General features: G+C 43.5%; 3 protein-coding genes across 3 annotated transcripts; 2 read left to right on the plus strand and 1 right to left on the minus strand.

Moving 5' to 3' along the window:
- Positions 1-1441: 1441 nt before the first annotated feature.
- Positions 1442-3257, plus strand: K441DRAFT_691312 (uncharacterized protein; the record flags this gene model as incomplete). Its single annotated transcript, XM_067652469.1, has 6 exons — positions 1442-2059; positions 2130-2373; positions 2438-2854; positions 2923-3042; positions 3098-3153; positions 3210-3257. The coding sequence occupies 6 exons, from the start codon at positions 1442-1444 to the stop codon at positions 3255-3257; spliced, it is 1503 nt and encodes a 500-aa protein (XP_067496676.1).
- A 100-nt stretch (positions 3258-3357) lies between these two features.
- K441DRAFT_374451 (uncharacterized protein) lies at positions 3358-4089 on the minus strand. Its single transcript, XM_067641473.1, has one exon. The coding sequence runs from the start codon at positions 3990-3992 to the stop codon at positions 3501-3503; it is 492 nt and encodes a 163-aa protein (XP_067496677.1). The 5' UTR covers positions 3993-4089; the 3' UTR covers positions 3358-3500.
- Positions 4090-4798: 709 nt separating this feature from the next.
- Positions 4799-6904, plus strand: K441DRAFT_671166 (FAD-binding domain-containing protein). The gene is made up of 2 exons (XM_067650392.1): positions 4799-6597; positions 6644-6904. Exons 1-2 carry the CDS (start codon positions 5049-5051, stop codon positions 6724-6726), a joined length of 1632 nt encoding a protein of 543 aa, XP_067496678.1. The 5' UTR covers positions 4799-5048; the 3' UTR covers positions 6727-6904.
- Positions 6905-12808: the final 5904 nt, after the last annotated feature.

Below are 12808 nucleotides of genomic sequence, written 5' to 3' on the forward strand. Positions count from 1 at the left end.
TTATTAATATAGCGACCGTACTCCACTACTACACCTTTATTTATCCTAAAACTTCTTAAGGTACCTTTTATACCCTATTATAAACAACTTACCTAACTATACTATACCTATATTAGTAGGTATAGATTTACTTTATAGTAGGGGGGCAGCTTTAAGTAGAGGCTTATATAGAGTTTTAGTAGAGCTTTATATAGACCTTTATATAAAGCCTTATATAGAGCTATATACAAGTGTATAGACGTATAGATTATAGACGTATAAACGTATAGATATTTATATAGGCGTTCGTATAGGTAATTAATTAATTAATTAATTATATAGACGTTTATAAAGCCGTTTATATAGGCGTTTAGTTAATTAATTATATAGACGTTTATAGAGCTATTTATATAGACAATTATAGAGACTTCCTAGTGTATTAGTACTGCGTATTAGGAGAGTTTTAGAGCTCTATATTAAGCTTTAAGTAAAGCTTCTAGCAGAGCTTTAAGTGGAGCTTTAAGTGGAGCCTTATATAGAGCTTTTAAGTAGAGCTTTTAAGCAGAGCTCTATATAGAGCCTTAAGTAGAGCTTTAAGCAAAGCGTTATATAGAGCTTTAAGTAGAGCTTTAATAGAGTTTTAAGTGGAGCCTTATATAGAGCTTTAAGTAGAGCTTTAAGCAGAGCTTTAAGCAGAGTAGAGCTTTAAGCGGAGTAGAGCTTTAAGTAGGGAGCTTCCCTATATAGACCTTATATTTAGGCTTGTTTTTAAAGGCCTTATAAACGGCTTTATATAGAGCTTTAAGCAGAGCTTTATATAGGCGTTTATGTAGGCGTTTATATAGGCGTTTATATAGGCGTTTATATAGGTTTATAGGGACGTTTATAGGGACGTTTATAGGGGTATTAGGGGCACGGCCGGGCTCTATTGCGAATGCAATATATAGAGTAGGAGATAAGCTTTTAAATGGAGGTATTAGCGAGCTAAGAAGCGCTATATTAGGGGTTAAAGTACGACATCAAAGCCGATACAACTGTTGTCCACTAGTAAGGCTGTACAGCCCTTATAAAACGCGCCCATAATCTCTTAGACCCTCGGAGATGAATCCACCTCGGCGCTCTGTAATTGGCTGCTATAGCTAGCGCAAGCACTAACGCCTGCGGCGTACATTAGCTGCGGCGCCAGTCGTTAATTGGCTTAGGTGTGGCGGTGCCAGCCGCTTATTGGCTCAGGGGTTTGCAGGAGGTAAGGTGGATTTTCTCTCTGAGGGTCTAACCCGATATCCCCCATGTCCTGCAAAAGCGTGCCGATACGATGACTTTTTGTCAGAGAAATTGCAGATTGCCCAGCATCTGAGGGGGTAACTCTGATGGGTGGGTGGGGGGAGATGGAAGAAAATTACTGCTTGGTTTCACCTCTGCTCTGCAATCTGACCTGCGTGCGATATTAGCAACTGTGAAGATGACGATTTTTGACGAAGCCCGCAGAGGCACCCTCAACGCCGCCAGGCTGACCGACAACGAACTCAACTCCCAGGACCCCACCACCGGCTGGACACTGCTTGCAACCGCCGTGGTGTCCGGATTCCCGAACCAAGTCGAGCAGCTCCTCGAGCGAGGCGCAAAGGCAACCCTCCACTGCAAAAATGGCGAGACGCCGCTCCTTCTCGCGGCTTGGAAGACGTCGAAGGAGCGTCCGCTGATCGTGCAGAAGCTTCTCCTTCACGTTCCTAAGGAAAATATCGACGATACGTGCAAACTCGCGGAGTACAACACGCCGCTGATGTGCGCGATTGAGAAGCTGGATGTGGATTCTGTACGGCTGCTGGCGAGGGCTGGCGCGAGGCTGCATATCAAGAATAATGATGGTTTCAATGCGGTTGAGGTTGCGAAAAATACCGGGAAGCGCTCGGTGCAAAACGCGCTGAAGCCGGAGGAGGAGCAGTCGAATCTCATGCGCCTTGCGTCCGGTGTCATAACATTTATGCGTCATGTTGTCTCGTGGGTCAACGACAAGTTTCAAGACGCCATGAGCAAGGTATTTAACTTCAAGGGAGAGCGCGACGAGAGCACCGAAAAGGTACCTAATTACCTTGAACATCCAAAATAGCACAACATCCGACATCCGCTGACAATGAACTTTATCTCAGATATTGAAGCGGAGGCAGTCCGGCTCGGGGGAGCCCACTCCCCAAGAATTCGTCAAACTCGTCGACGCCTATCTCAAAGAAAAGCCTATGCTGAACACCTTCTTCAAGGACAACAAGGAGTTCATCCAGGACATAGCGAAAAAGGCAGTGGACCTTGCCAAAGACACCAGCTCAGACCTAGGCAGCGAGGAAGTCCTCCCCAAGACTATCCAAGTGACTATGCATCAGCAGGTCATCTACTGCGGTAATCAAGCCCGGTTTTCCATTTCATTACTCCTTCATGTGTCGTGTCACTAACAAAGCAACAGACGACAGCGGCTCCATGGCCAACAAGAAAGGCACGGCTGAAAAACGATGGCCAAGCCAACTGAGCCTCGCCCTGCGCATTGCGCGGACCACAACCCGGATCCTCCCTGACGGCGAGGGCGTCGCCCTCCGCTTCATCAACCAGAGAACCGACGAGTCCCCCAACCTGGACCTCGAAGGCATCGGCCGAGTCCTCAACTCGATCACTCCGCGGGGCAATACGGCCATCGGCACGACGCTGCGAGAGCGCATCCTTAAGCCGATGGTATACAACCCGCTCACGGCGGGCACGCTGAAGAGGCCGCTGCTTGTATCCATTCTTACCGATGGGGGCCCGTCAGACGAGGACAATGGCACGCTGGTGAATGTGATTGTCCAGTGTGGGAATGAGTTGGAGAGGAAGGGGCGTCCGAGGGACGGTGCGTTTCCATTCCCCTTAGGTTTATATGGTATTATTTGTGTTCGGTTTGCTGAGTATGTTTTACAGGCGTGAGGTTCTTGGTTGGCCAAATCGGGTCGTCGGCCGAAGCCGTCGAATTTCTAAGAGGCCTCAAAGTCGCACGCGACAACAACCCGGCCCTTGCCAGCGTATTGCATATCTTTGCGGGTAAGTGCATTTTTGGGCTGGACGTCAGGAACCAGTAGTACTTACAATCGGACAGGCAGGTTTGATGACGAGTTCAATTCGTTTCGTGATGAGCGGAAGTTGGACCGATGGGTGAGTATTCCTTCGCTATTGGCGGTTGGTTCTATGGGTTGCTGACTTTCTTCCAGCTGATTGAGACGCTGTTCAAACCCCTGGCAACTGGTGAGAGTATCTAGGTAAGAAGAAGAAGGGGTAGCCATACTCTTGGGCTTCCTGTTCGGCTCGACGGTGTAATTCCTGAGGCGGAAAGCCTGTTTTCTAAGTTGTCACTCGAAGTTCAACACAAAGGTCTCGAGTCTGGGTTTTAGAGAAATTTCATTCATTATCCATCCTCTCAAGTTACAGCTTCCCATCTAATTCCGGCCGCCTCTACCACCATCCCCAACAACCTCTCTACATACACGCCTGAGCAACTCCACCTAGCCAGAGCCATGGCCCAAACTCATCTTCCAAAGCTTTCCCCTCATCACCTCCACCTTCTCCCCAACCTTCTTCTCCCCCTGCACCACCTTCTCAAGCAACTTCTCCACATTCACCACCATGTCCCCCGCCAATTCCAAATCCCCCTCCTCCGCCACCACCTTCGCCTTCTCCGCCTGCTTCCTCACCTTGTCCACTGTCGCCCCCAACCCCCCCACGTCCTTCACCATCCCTTCCACTTCCTTCTTCACCTCCCTCACTGCATTGATAGTTGCTCTCAACCTCGCATCATTATCCTCATCGTCCACTACCGCGGCAGCCAGCTGCATGGCTTGCAACTCCAGCCCTTTTGCTTCGCGCACGTGCTCACCAGCTTTCTCAGCAGCCGATACCGCGCGGTGGATAGCCTGATCGGCCCCCTCGGTCGCACCAGCAACACCGCTGCGGTACTTGGCCACGATTTCCCAGACCGCTAACACCAAAAGAAGCATTGCTGCGCGGGTGACGGGGAAGAGTAAAACAATGGGGATGGCGCGGGGAAGCCAGGCAGGGAGGATCTTTTTGCTAAGGGAGGTGATGGAAGAGGATATCTCAGTGTAGGCATAGTAAGCAAGGCCAGTGAGGGCACGGGAAGATGTGGTCAGGGAGAGGGATATCAGGGTGAGGAGGACAAGGGGGAGGGTGCTAAGTGAGAGAAAGGAGAGGTAGGATAGCCAGGAGCGGAGACAAAAGGTCAGCCAGAGGCCAGCGACGATGAACCCGCCTGTAGGTGGTTATAGATTTGTTAGTGCGGTGTGAGAGGGTAAGGCGTGTGGGTGGTGACGGACTCTTGTGCTCTTCTAGGAGAGCAGTGAGCTTTTCTGGCTTGAGGTATTCGGTAGCCTTGTCGATGATGGCGCCCGTGTTGAGGTCGAATTGGATGTACTTGCCGAGAGTTGGCTGTGCGTCTGCGGTGGCCATGGTGGGGTTTGTGTCTACGATGATGCTTGGTGTGAGGTGTTGGAAGTTAAGTACTTTCAGAGAGGTAGGTATAAAGGGTGGCGAAAAGCTGGGTGTAAGTACCGACAAAGGGGTGGGGGTTGGTGGTGGGGGGTGGGGGGCAGAGGGCAGAGGACAATATCTTGCAAGCCAGAATGCATCTATCCCTTGACCCGTCTGCGTCCAACGCCAAGGCCGCACAGACAGGAACGCGTAAGAATCAGGTTGAATAAGAGCTTCTTATTGGCTAGATTCTTATCGATAACGTTGGACGGGTCAAGGGATATGCATGAGCAAACCACCACCACCCCCGGATTTTCGGCAGTGTCGGTTGGGTAGACACGCATATTCTGGGGAAGGCTGTGGGCGTGGTCAGCATGCAGGGTCCTTACACGAAGTACGTCCCAGAAAGTATGTCTTATACATATGCTCCACAGAACGCGTGTCTTTATTGTTAGCAGAAGGATGAGACACCCACTTGGACCTTCCTGACTCTCCAGCATCATACACTGCCATACCTTAGATAAAACGCAGTATTCACCACATAGCATCCAAATCAAAACAGGAGAATGGAGCAGGCTATCCAAGCCTTCAGGTCCCAGCAAATCTCCGTCCTGGTGCCCGGCCAGGATAAGTACAGACAGGCCATCGCAACCTCCAACCTCCTCTTCCGCTTTTCCCGCCCCGAATGTGTCGTTCAGCCTGAAAACCCCGCCCAAGTCCAGACCATCATCAAAGAGGCAGCGGCTAGGTCGATCAAGGTTACGATCAAGTGCAATGGACACTCCTACGCCGGCCACTCGACCGCCTTCAGTGGCATCTCTCTCGACCTCCGCAGCATGAAGAACGCCGAGCTCGACATGAATTCTAAGATGGTCACCATGGACGCCGGCTGCCAGTGGGGCGACGTCTACGACAAACTAATCATAGGCCACCACGACGGCTATATCATCAATGGAGGTCGTTGTCCTACCGTCGGCGTTAGTGGCTTCATCCTTGGCGCTGGCCTCGGCCCCTTCACGCGTAGCTTCGGCATGGGCGCCGACACCCTCGCCGAAGCTACCCTGGTCACTGCCGACGGCTCCCTCATCACCGTCCGCGAATCCGACCCGCCCACCTCGGAGAAAGGCCGTCTCTTCTGGGCCCTCCGCGGCGCCGGTGGCGGCAACTTTGGTGTGGTCGTGCAGATGAAGCTCCACGTCCAAAAACTCCGCAACCTCCAAGGCATGGTGGTCGCCGGACGGTACCAATGGTTCCCCCAGTCCGGCTTTACCGACGATGTCGTAGCCACTATGAACACCTTCTACCGCACCCCTTGGCCCCAAGAGCTCACCATCGACACCACCTGGATCTGCGACCTGCGCCAGAGCTCCAACCAGGGCGGCGTGCGCTTCAACGTCTCCTTCGACGGCAACAAGGTCGAGTACGACCGGCTGATCACCACACACATCACCCATCCCGAACTCCAAACCCAGCTTAAACGCCGCGTCCTCGCGGAGAAATCCAGCCGTTTTCTCTACGAAACCCTCGTCGCGCAGTGGCTTGAAGAAGCCGAGCGCGCATACCCCTCCAACAAAACCTATGAGCTCTACAGCTCCTTCATCTTCACCAAGTCCTCTGATTTCGCAAAAATCACCGCCGCCATCTGCGAGCGCATGGCATTCTTTCGCCAAAAGTTCAACGGCGAACAAGTCAACTTCCTCGTCACGTGGATCCACTCCGGCGGAAAAGCCTCGGAACCCCAGCCCACCGACACGGCCTTCTTCTGGCGCGAGGCCGTCTTCCATGCCTATGTGACCGTCGAATGGGTCGACAAGTGGATGGAGCTGGAAATGCGGCTCTTCTTAGCAAGTGTCAAAAAGGAGCTCCGCCCGCTGTCGCTGAACGAGAAGGCGGCATTCATGAATTTCCCCGACAGGGATTTTCCGACAAAATTACATGAGGAGCGGTATTTCGGGGGCAATAAGGAGGAGTTGAGAAAGGTAAAGCAGACGTGGGATCCGAATGGGTTTTTCAAGTGGGTTCATGGGGTGAGGAGGCCCGGGGATCCCGAGGAGGATGATACAGCTGAGGAGTATGCAGAGCGGACGGATAAGTTTGCCAGGGAGCAGTGGGCGGGTATGTTTTGATTTTACTCTCTAGAATCCTGGTCTAATTAGTCTAGATCAATGGACGTATTACAAGGCGGATGACCTAGAAGTGGATCTTAATGATTTGGAGGAATGTTTAGGGGTTGAGTCTGATTAGGGCGAAGATCCCCCCCTTCTTTGTCTACGTCAGCAGCTTCAATGAAATGCTACTCGAGTAGTACCTGGCAGCCTACCCGGCAACCTTTTGCACCTAGGGGGTTTTTATGGGGATATATCGTAGCTTTAGGGTCTTACCCTTTTAGTCTGCAGAGCATGATGATGATGATGATGATGATGATGATGATGATGTTTATTCCGCCCGGAGGCACTAAGCCTAAAGGGCACTAGTACTATATTACATATTTTCGCTCCCTTTAGTCTCGCTATATTCTCGTACAAGCCCGTATATATGCCTTATTTTATACTCCCTAGTGTTACTTATACCTTATTCTACGAGATCTTATAAGTGGTTAGTAGTAGGTAGTCTTAGGGGCTATTCCTCTAAGTATTTAATGTCCTATCTTTAGCAATTAAAGCGAGATCTGCTAATGGCATAAAGGTGTATAGTATAGGTTGGTTAAAGCGTAAAGGGGGGGGGGGGTTAACTATGGTGGGCGGGTTATTAATCCGGTTCTGCCTTAAGTCGTCCGGTAGCTATTATATATTTTACTATTATTCGGACCACGTTTACGTTTAGTGTTTATTATCTAGGGTTGGATAGCGCCTTATCCCTAAGGTAGAAGGATAAGCTACCTCTTTTTATATCTATTTACTATAGCATTTACTCTTAATACGCTGTCTATTTTATACACCTAAAGAGAAAATACTTTACTATTTCTCTTATTTATCTATAGTTATATTAATCTAATTCTACCGCTCTAATCTAGTATAGATATCTATTAAGTTATATTATTCCTGTCCGTAACTAAGCTAATATATTTACCTCTTCTCGCTTAAGAGAGTTATATAGCCTATAGGTATATTTACTTAGTAGCGCTATATCTATTTTTCTTAAGTGCCTCCCTACTCCTTCTAGTAGTGCTTTCCTACCCTACTATTTTACTCTTACGGCATTTATTATTATAGCCTTAGCCTAGTATTATTGTCCTTACGGTAGGCGTCCTTATATAGTGGCCTGCCGTACTACTTTTTTTGCCTTCTTACCTAGTTTAAACTCCCCTTATATTAGGACCCATGCAATAAAAACGGGGTTACTTCTTTGCCTTAGTGTATAGGCTATATTATAGATCTATATAATGCTTATTTAGTTAAACTAGCGCTTAGGTTAGTTAAGTATTAGTAGTACCGCCTAATTACTAGTAAATATAGTAATCTATCTTTCCTATAGATCTAGTGGTAAGCATTTTATTACTATTAATATTGCTATTAGTTTAGCTATATATAGGTTCTATTCTGCTCTTAGTCCTAGTATAATTAAGTATATAACAGCTTCCCTATTTAGCGTATTACTAAGGGTATTATAAATAACCCCTTCTATTCCTACTATACCTCTCCTCCTAAATAAGCTTATTACAATTTATATACCTTAGAAGGAGTTAGCGGCTTTAGTTGCCCTATTTTTATCTAGGTTAATACTTATAAGTAGTTAGTCCTCCTATAGTAGTACTATATAGGGTTAAATAACCTCCATCTTATCTATTAGTGTATATTAGTATATATAGGCTATCTTCTATAGTAGGGACGTAAACCTCTAAAGCACCTTTATATAAAGCCTTAAAAATGGGTTTGTCTTATATAGCGTATAGAGGTTAACCTATAGCTTAGTAGCCCTCTTTAAATACCGCTCGCGTACTAACCGTATATTTGCTTCGGCCTCCTTAATAACTATAGCTACTATACGGAAAGTTCCTATAATTGCCTACGCTCTAATTTTTTATACCCTATTTATTACGGCTATAGTAGAACCCCTATAGGCGTGCATCTAGATATTTAAGGCGTAGTTTACTACCGGCGCTACTATTACCCTAAATAGCCGTCTTATGGTTAAAAGGGATACCATCTAAAGTCTCTTTAGTGCTATAACCGCGATAAGGCCCCTAATAGCTGCTTTTATAATATATTACTTATACCAAAGCTCCGCATCTATAATTACCCCTAGAATCTTAGCTATATATCCTAGTATAACTATTTTTCCTTTAATTATAAATGGGGTAGTATTAGTCCGCTCCGCGTTTTTTATAAAGTGCACTAATATAGTCTTTTTACCTTTAAATATTACGCTACTTCGTTTCTCCTAGTTTATTACTCTATTAATAATAGTCTAAATACCTTCGCAGTTTGCTGTTATTAATAGTCTTATAACCTATATATTATAGTTATCTATAAACGCCATTAAGCCGGTGCTAGACTAGGTTAGCATTAAAAAAGAGAAATAGTATTAGTAAGAGTGGCAATCCTTATAGTAGTCCTATTTATAATAACTATTACTAGTTAGAGGTATAGCCGTTAACCAAAATAGTCGCTATATAATTAGAGCAGAAAGAATTAATCTACTACACTAGTATTAGCGGTATATCTCTTACTATAAGTCTCTATAATAGCCTTTCTTTATATACTCCGTTATATTTACCTTTTATATTAAAGCTAATAAGGCTAAGTACCTTCCTAGACCTCTACGCGTTATAGATATATTCTTATAATAGCAGTAGCGCCTATTTAATAAAGCGCTTCTTCCTCGCCCTAAAGTAATTTATAGGTAGTAGTCCAAAGGTCTCTACCACGTGCGATATTCTCTTAGTAACTATAGACTTTAGTATCTTACCTAACGTAGAAAGTAGAGAGATAGGCCTCTATACCCTTACCTTTATATAGTCTCCTTTATTTAGCCTTTTAAGCGGTATAATCTTAGCATTTCTCTATTAGTTAGGAAGGTTGCCCTTATCTAGTAAGGTCTAAAAGAGGAGCAGGTCCCTATCTTTTATTACCGGCTATATCTACCTTTATACTATTACTAGTAGGCTATTATTCCCTAGCGTTTTCTATAGCTTTACTATAAATATCTTCCGTTCTACCTCTTCTATTATAAGGTGCGTTATTAATATTAGCGTTTATTAAGGCCGTGGGCCCTTATCCTCTATTCCTACTAAGAGTAGGGGAAAGAACGTAGTTAATAACTTCGCTACTTACTTATCTTTTCCTTTTATAACAGATCTATTTATCCTTACTAATAGTAGTATCTTATTAAACGCTAAGTTACCGCTTAGGTTAAAGTATTTTGCTACTTACTAAATATTTATATTATTAACTAGAAAGTTATTCCAGTATATCCTTTTCTATTTCTATATTATATTGTAGTATTCCTTTAAGGCCTCCTTTACTTATTACTTTAGTTCTAGTAGTATCTAGCCTATTTAGCGTTAATTCTTTACCCGGTTCCTCTAATAAGTATATATCCGGCGGAGCTTTATAAGGTCTATTATCTACTACCTTTTTATATATAGGAAAGGTCTAGCTTTTAGAGTTAATGCGTAAACTGCCTCTAGCACTATATCTATAAGCCAGTTTGTTTACTACTATACTTTACTACCTATTAGGATAATATAGAGGGTAGTAGCAATCCTATTCCTAATTTTATTCTATAGTACGTTCTTAAAGAGTATTCTTTATTCTATAGCGCGTTTAGGAACCGCAATATTAAATATTATTTTAATTGCCCTATAATTAGATCCGTGCTCTGTTCTATATAATATATATTTTACTATTATAAATACTAGCTCGTCTAATACTAGGATTAGGTTAATCGTTATCTCGTGGTTACTATTTTGCTATATTTTTATACCCCTAAGCAGTAGGTTATATAGGGAATAATCTCCTATAAGGTTAATGCCACAGTGCTACAATAAAGTAGACTAAATAACTACGTTATAGTATAAAGAGGGGAAGAAGGTAGAAAGGGGGTATTATATATAAATAGTAGGGCCGGCCGCTAAGTCGCTAGTAGTAGGCCAGCTAATAGTAGGAAATAGTACAAGACAGTATAAAACAGTATGCGTTAGGTTAGTGCCGTAATAGTACTCCTCTCCCCTAAATAGTTTGGTCCCTAAACTAAATAAATAACTTAAAAATAAGTAGTATACGGGGTTGCCTATTTTTTACCACAAAGATATTAGTTCCGCTTACCGCCCTTAACTAAGCTAATGGCGATTTTCTATACCGGGTATGGAAAATTCTAATTAGTTAGTTTAGTAAGTAAGGTCGGTAGAACTCTATACCGCCACCTAAATTAATCCGCGTAGCGTTTCTTAGTGAGAATTTAGCTAATTAGATAACTTTAACCGCCGGTTAAAGTTCTATAACATCTTAACTACCACAAATTTTAATACGGTAGTCGACCGCGACCTTAATATAACTTTTTCTTATCTTATACTTAGTCTAGGGGTCCTAGCTTTTTAGGGTATTGCTTATAAAAGCGCTATATAGCTTATTTATAACCCTTTAGGTCTTCCTCTAGCTGCTAGGTTGTATCCTTATAATATTTCTATTTAATCTTATAAGTTAGGCCCTGGGGGTCTTTGTCGTGTATATTAAGGATTTTCTTAAACTCCTATTTATCTTCTATATTGCCGTTATTATCTCTCTCTACCACTCGTCCTTATATATTACGACGCTCTATAGTATTAATATTTGCTTAGCTAGGGATCTCTTTAGTAGCCTAGAGGCGGACCTTAAATGTATAAAAGGATTTATTTACTCAGATATAGTCTAGAAGGTTTACTATAACTGCCCTTTAGTATACTGCAAGTACGGAGTATAGGCTATCCCATTTATCGTCCTATTTCTTTTTAGGTTTATTTATCTTTATATTTTCTAAGCTAACTATAACTATATCGCCTTCGTAGAATAACGCGCTCTTATCCCTATAGGTATTAGTATTATCTTTATAGCGTTACTGTAAAATCTAAGCTAGGGCCTTAAGCTGTATTAATATCCGCTTAAAGCGGTTGGCCATAGAGTCTGCGCAGAAGAACTCCTTCTTTACTTATACTAATAGTGTTAGTAGGCGGGGGCCAGTAGGCTTAATTCTAAGGTAAGGGTTAAAGCCATAATTTACAAAAAACGGGGAGATGCCTATACTCTTATTGACTTAGTTATTTATAGTAAACTTAGTAAGTAGTAGGTAGTTAACCTAGTCGTTCTATATAAAGCTAATAAAAGTATAAAGATATTTATTTACGGCAGCGTTAATAATTTTAGTTTAGCCGTCTATTTCTAGGTACTAGGCTAAGCTTAGTTATAAGGTTATCTTAAGGCGTTTACTTAGCCGTCGCTAGAAGTCGTTAATAAATTATATACCGCGATTAGAAATAATTATACTTAGTATACCGTAGAGCTTATATACGTTGTTAACAAAGCTATTAACTAGCTCCTTTGTTAAGAGTCCTATTACTAAAATAAGGTATCGCATTTTAGTTAAGCGGTCCATAATAATAAGAATATGTTTATATACCTTACCGTAGCGTTAGCATACCGGCAGCGTTGTAATATAGTTAATTAAGATATTAGTCTATGGGCGGGCGGGTAATTCTAATAGCTTTAGGAAACCAGGCGGGGTAAAACGGGGGGTTTTAGTGCGAAAGTATAAGGCATAGTCTTTAATAAAGGTAGCCGTAAACTAGGAGATCCCTAGCTACTAATATATTTGGTTTAAGAGGTTAAAAGTCTTAATATAGCCAGGGTAACTAGTGGGGCCGCTGCTATAAGAGTAATAGGTAACTTTTAGGCGAAGGTCTAGGGCGTTAGGAACAAAAAGACGTTAGCGGAAGTAGATCTATCTATTAATAATACTATATTCTAACTTATCGCAATAAAGTAGTTTCCTAATCTTCTTTAGCTAACGGCGAGCTTTCTAATTACGTAGGGCTGCTACTATATTTCTTATAAGTTCGTTCTCCTGGTATCCTAGCTAAATTAACTCGTCTAGTAACTTTTTAGCTATTTTAGGGTTTAAAGTAGCTATAAACTCCGCGTCGTTAGAGTTACGGGACTCGTATAGTAATTCTTCTAAGATTATAGGGTTAACTTTTTAGGGTAGTATAACGACTTAGGCTTAGTAGCGGAGGCGTTTATTATTGATATCCTTAGGCCTTATTCCTAGTAGCCGGCTTAGGGTATTAGGGAGCGTGGCTTTGCTGCTAAGTCTGTATATAATTATAAAGTTAAACTATAAAAGGAACTCTGCC

Source organism: Cenococcum geophilum (assembly GCF_001692895.1).
Source record: "Cenococcum geophilum 1.58 unplaced genomic scaffold K441scaffold_91, whole genome shotgun sequence".
Lineage (NCBI taxonomy): Eukaryota > Fungi > Ascomycota > Dothideomycetes > Gloniales > Gloniaceae > Cenococcum > Cenococcum geophilum.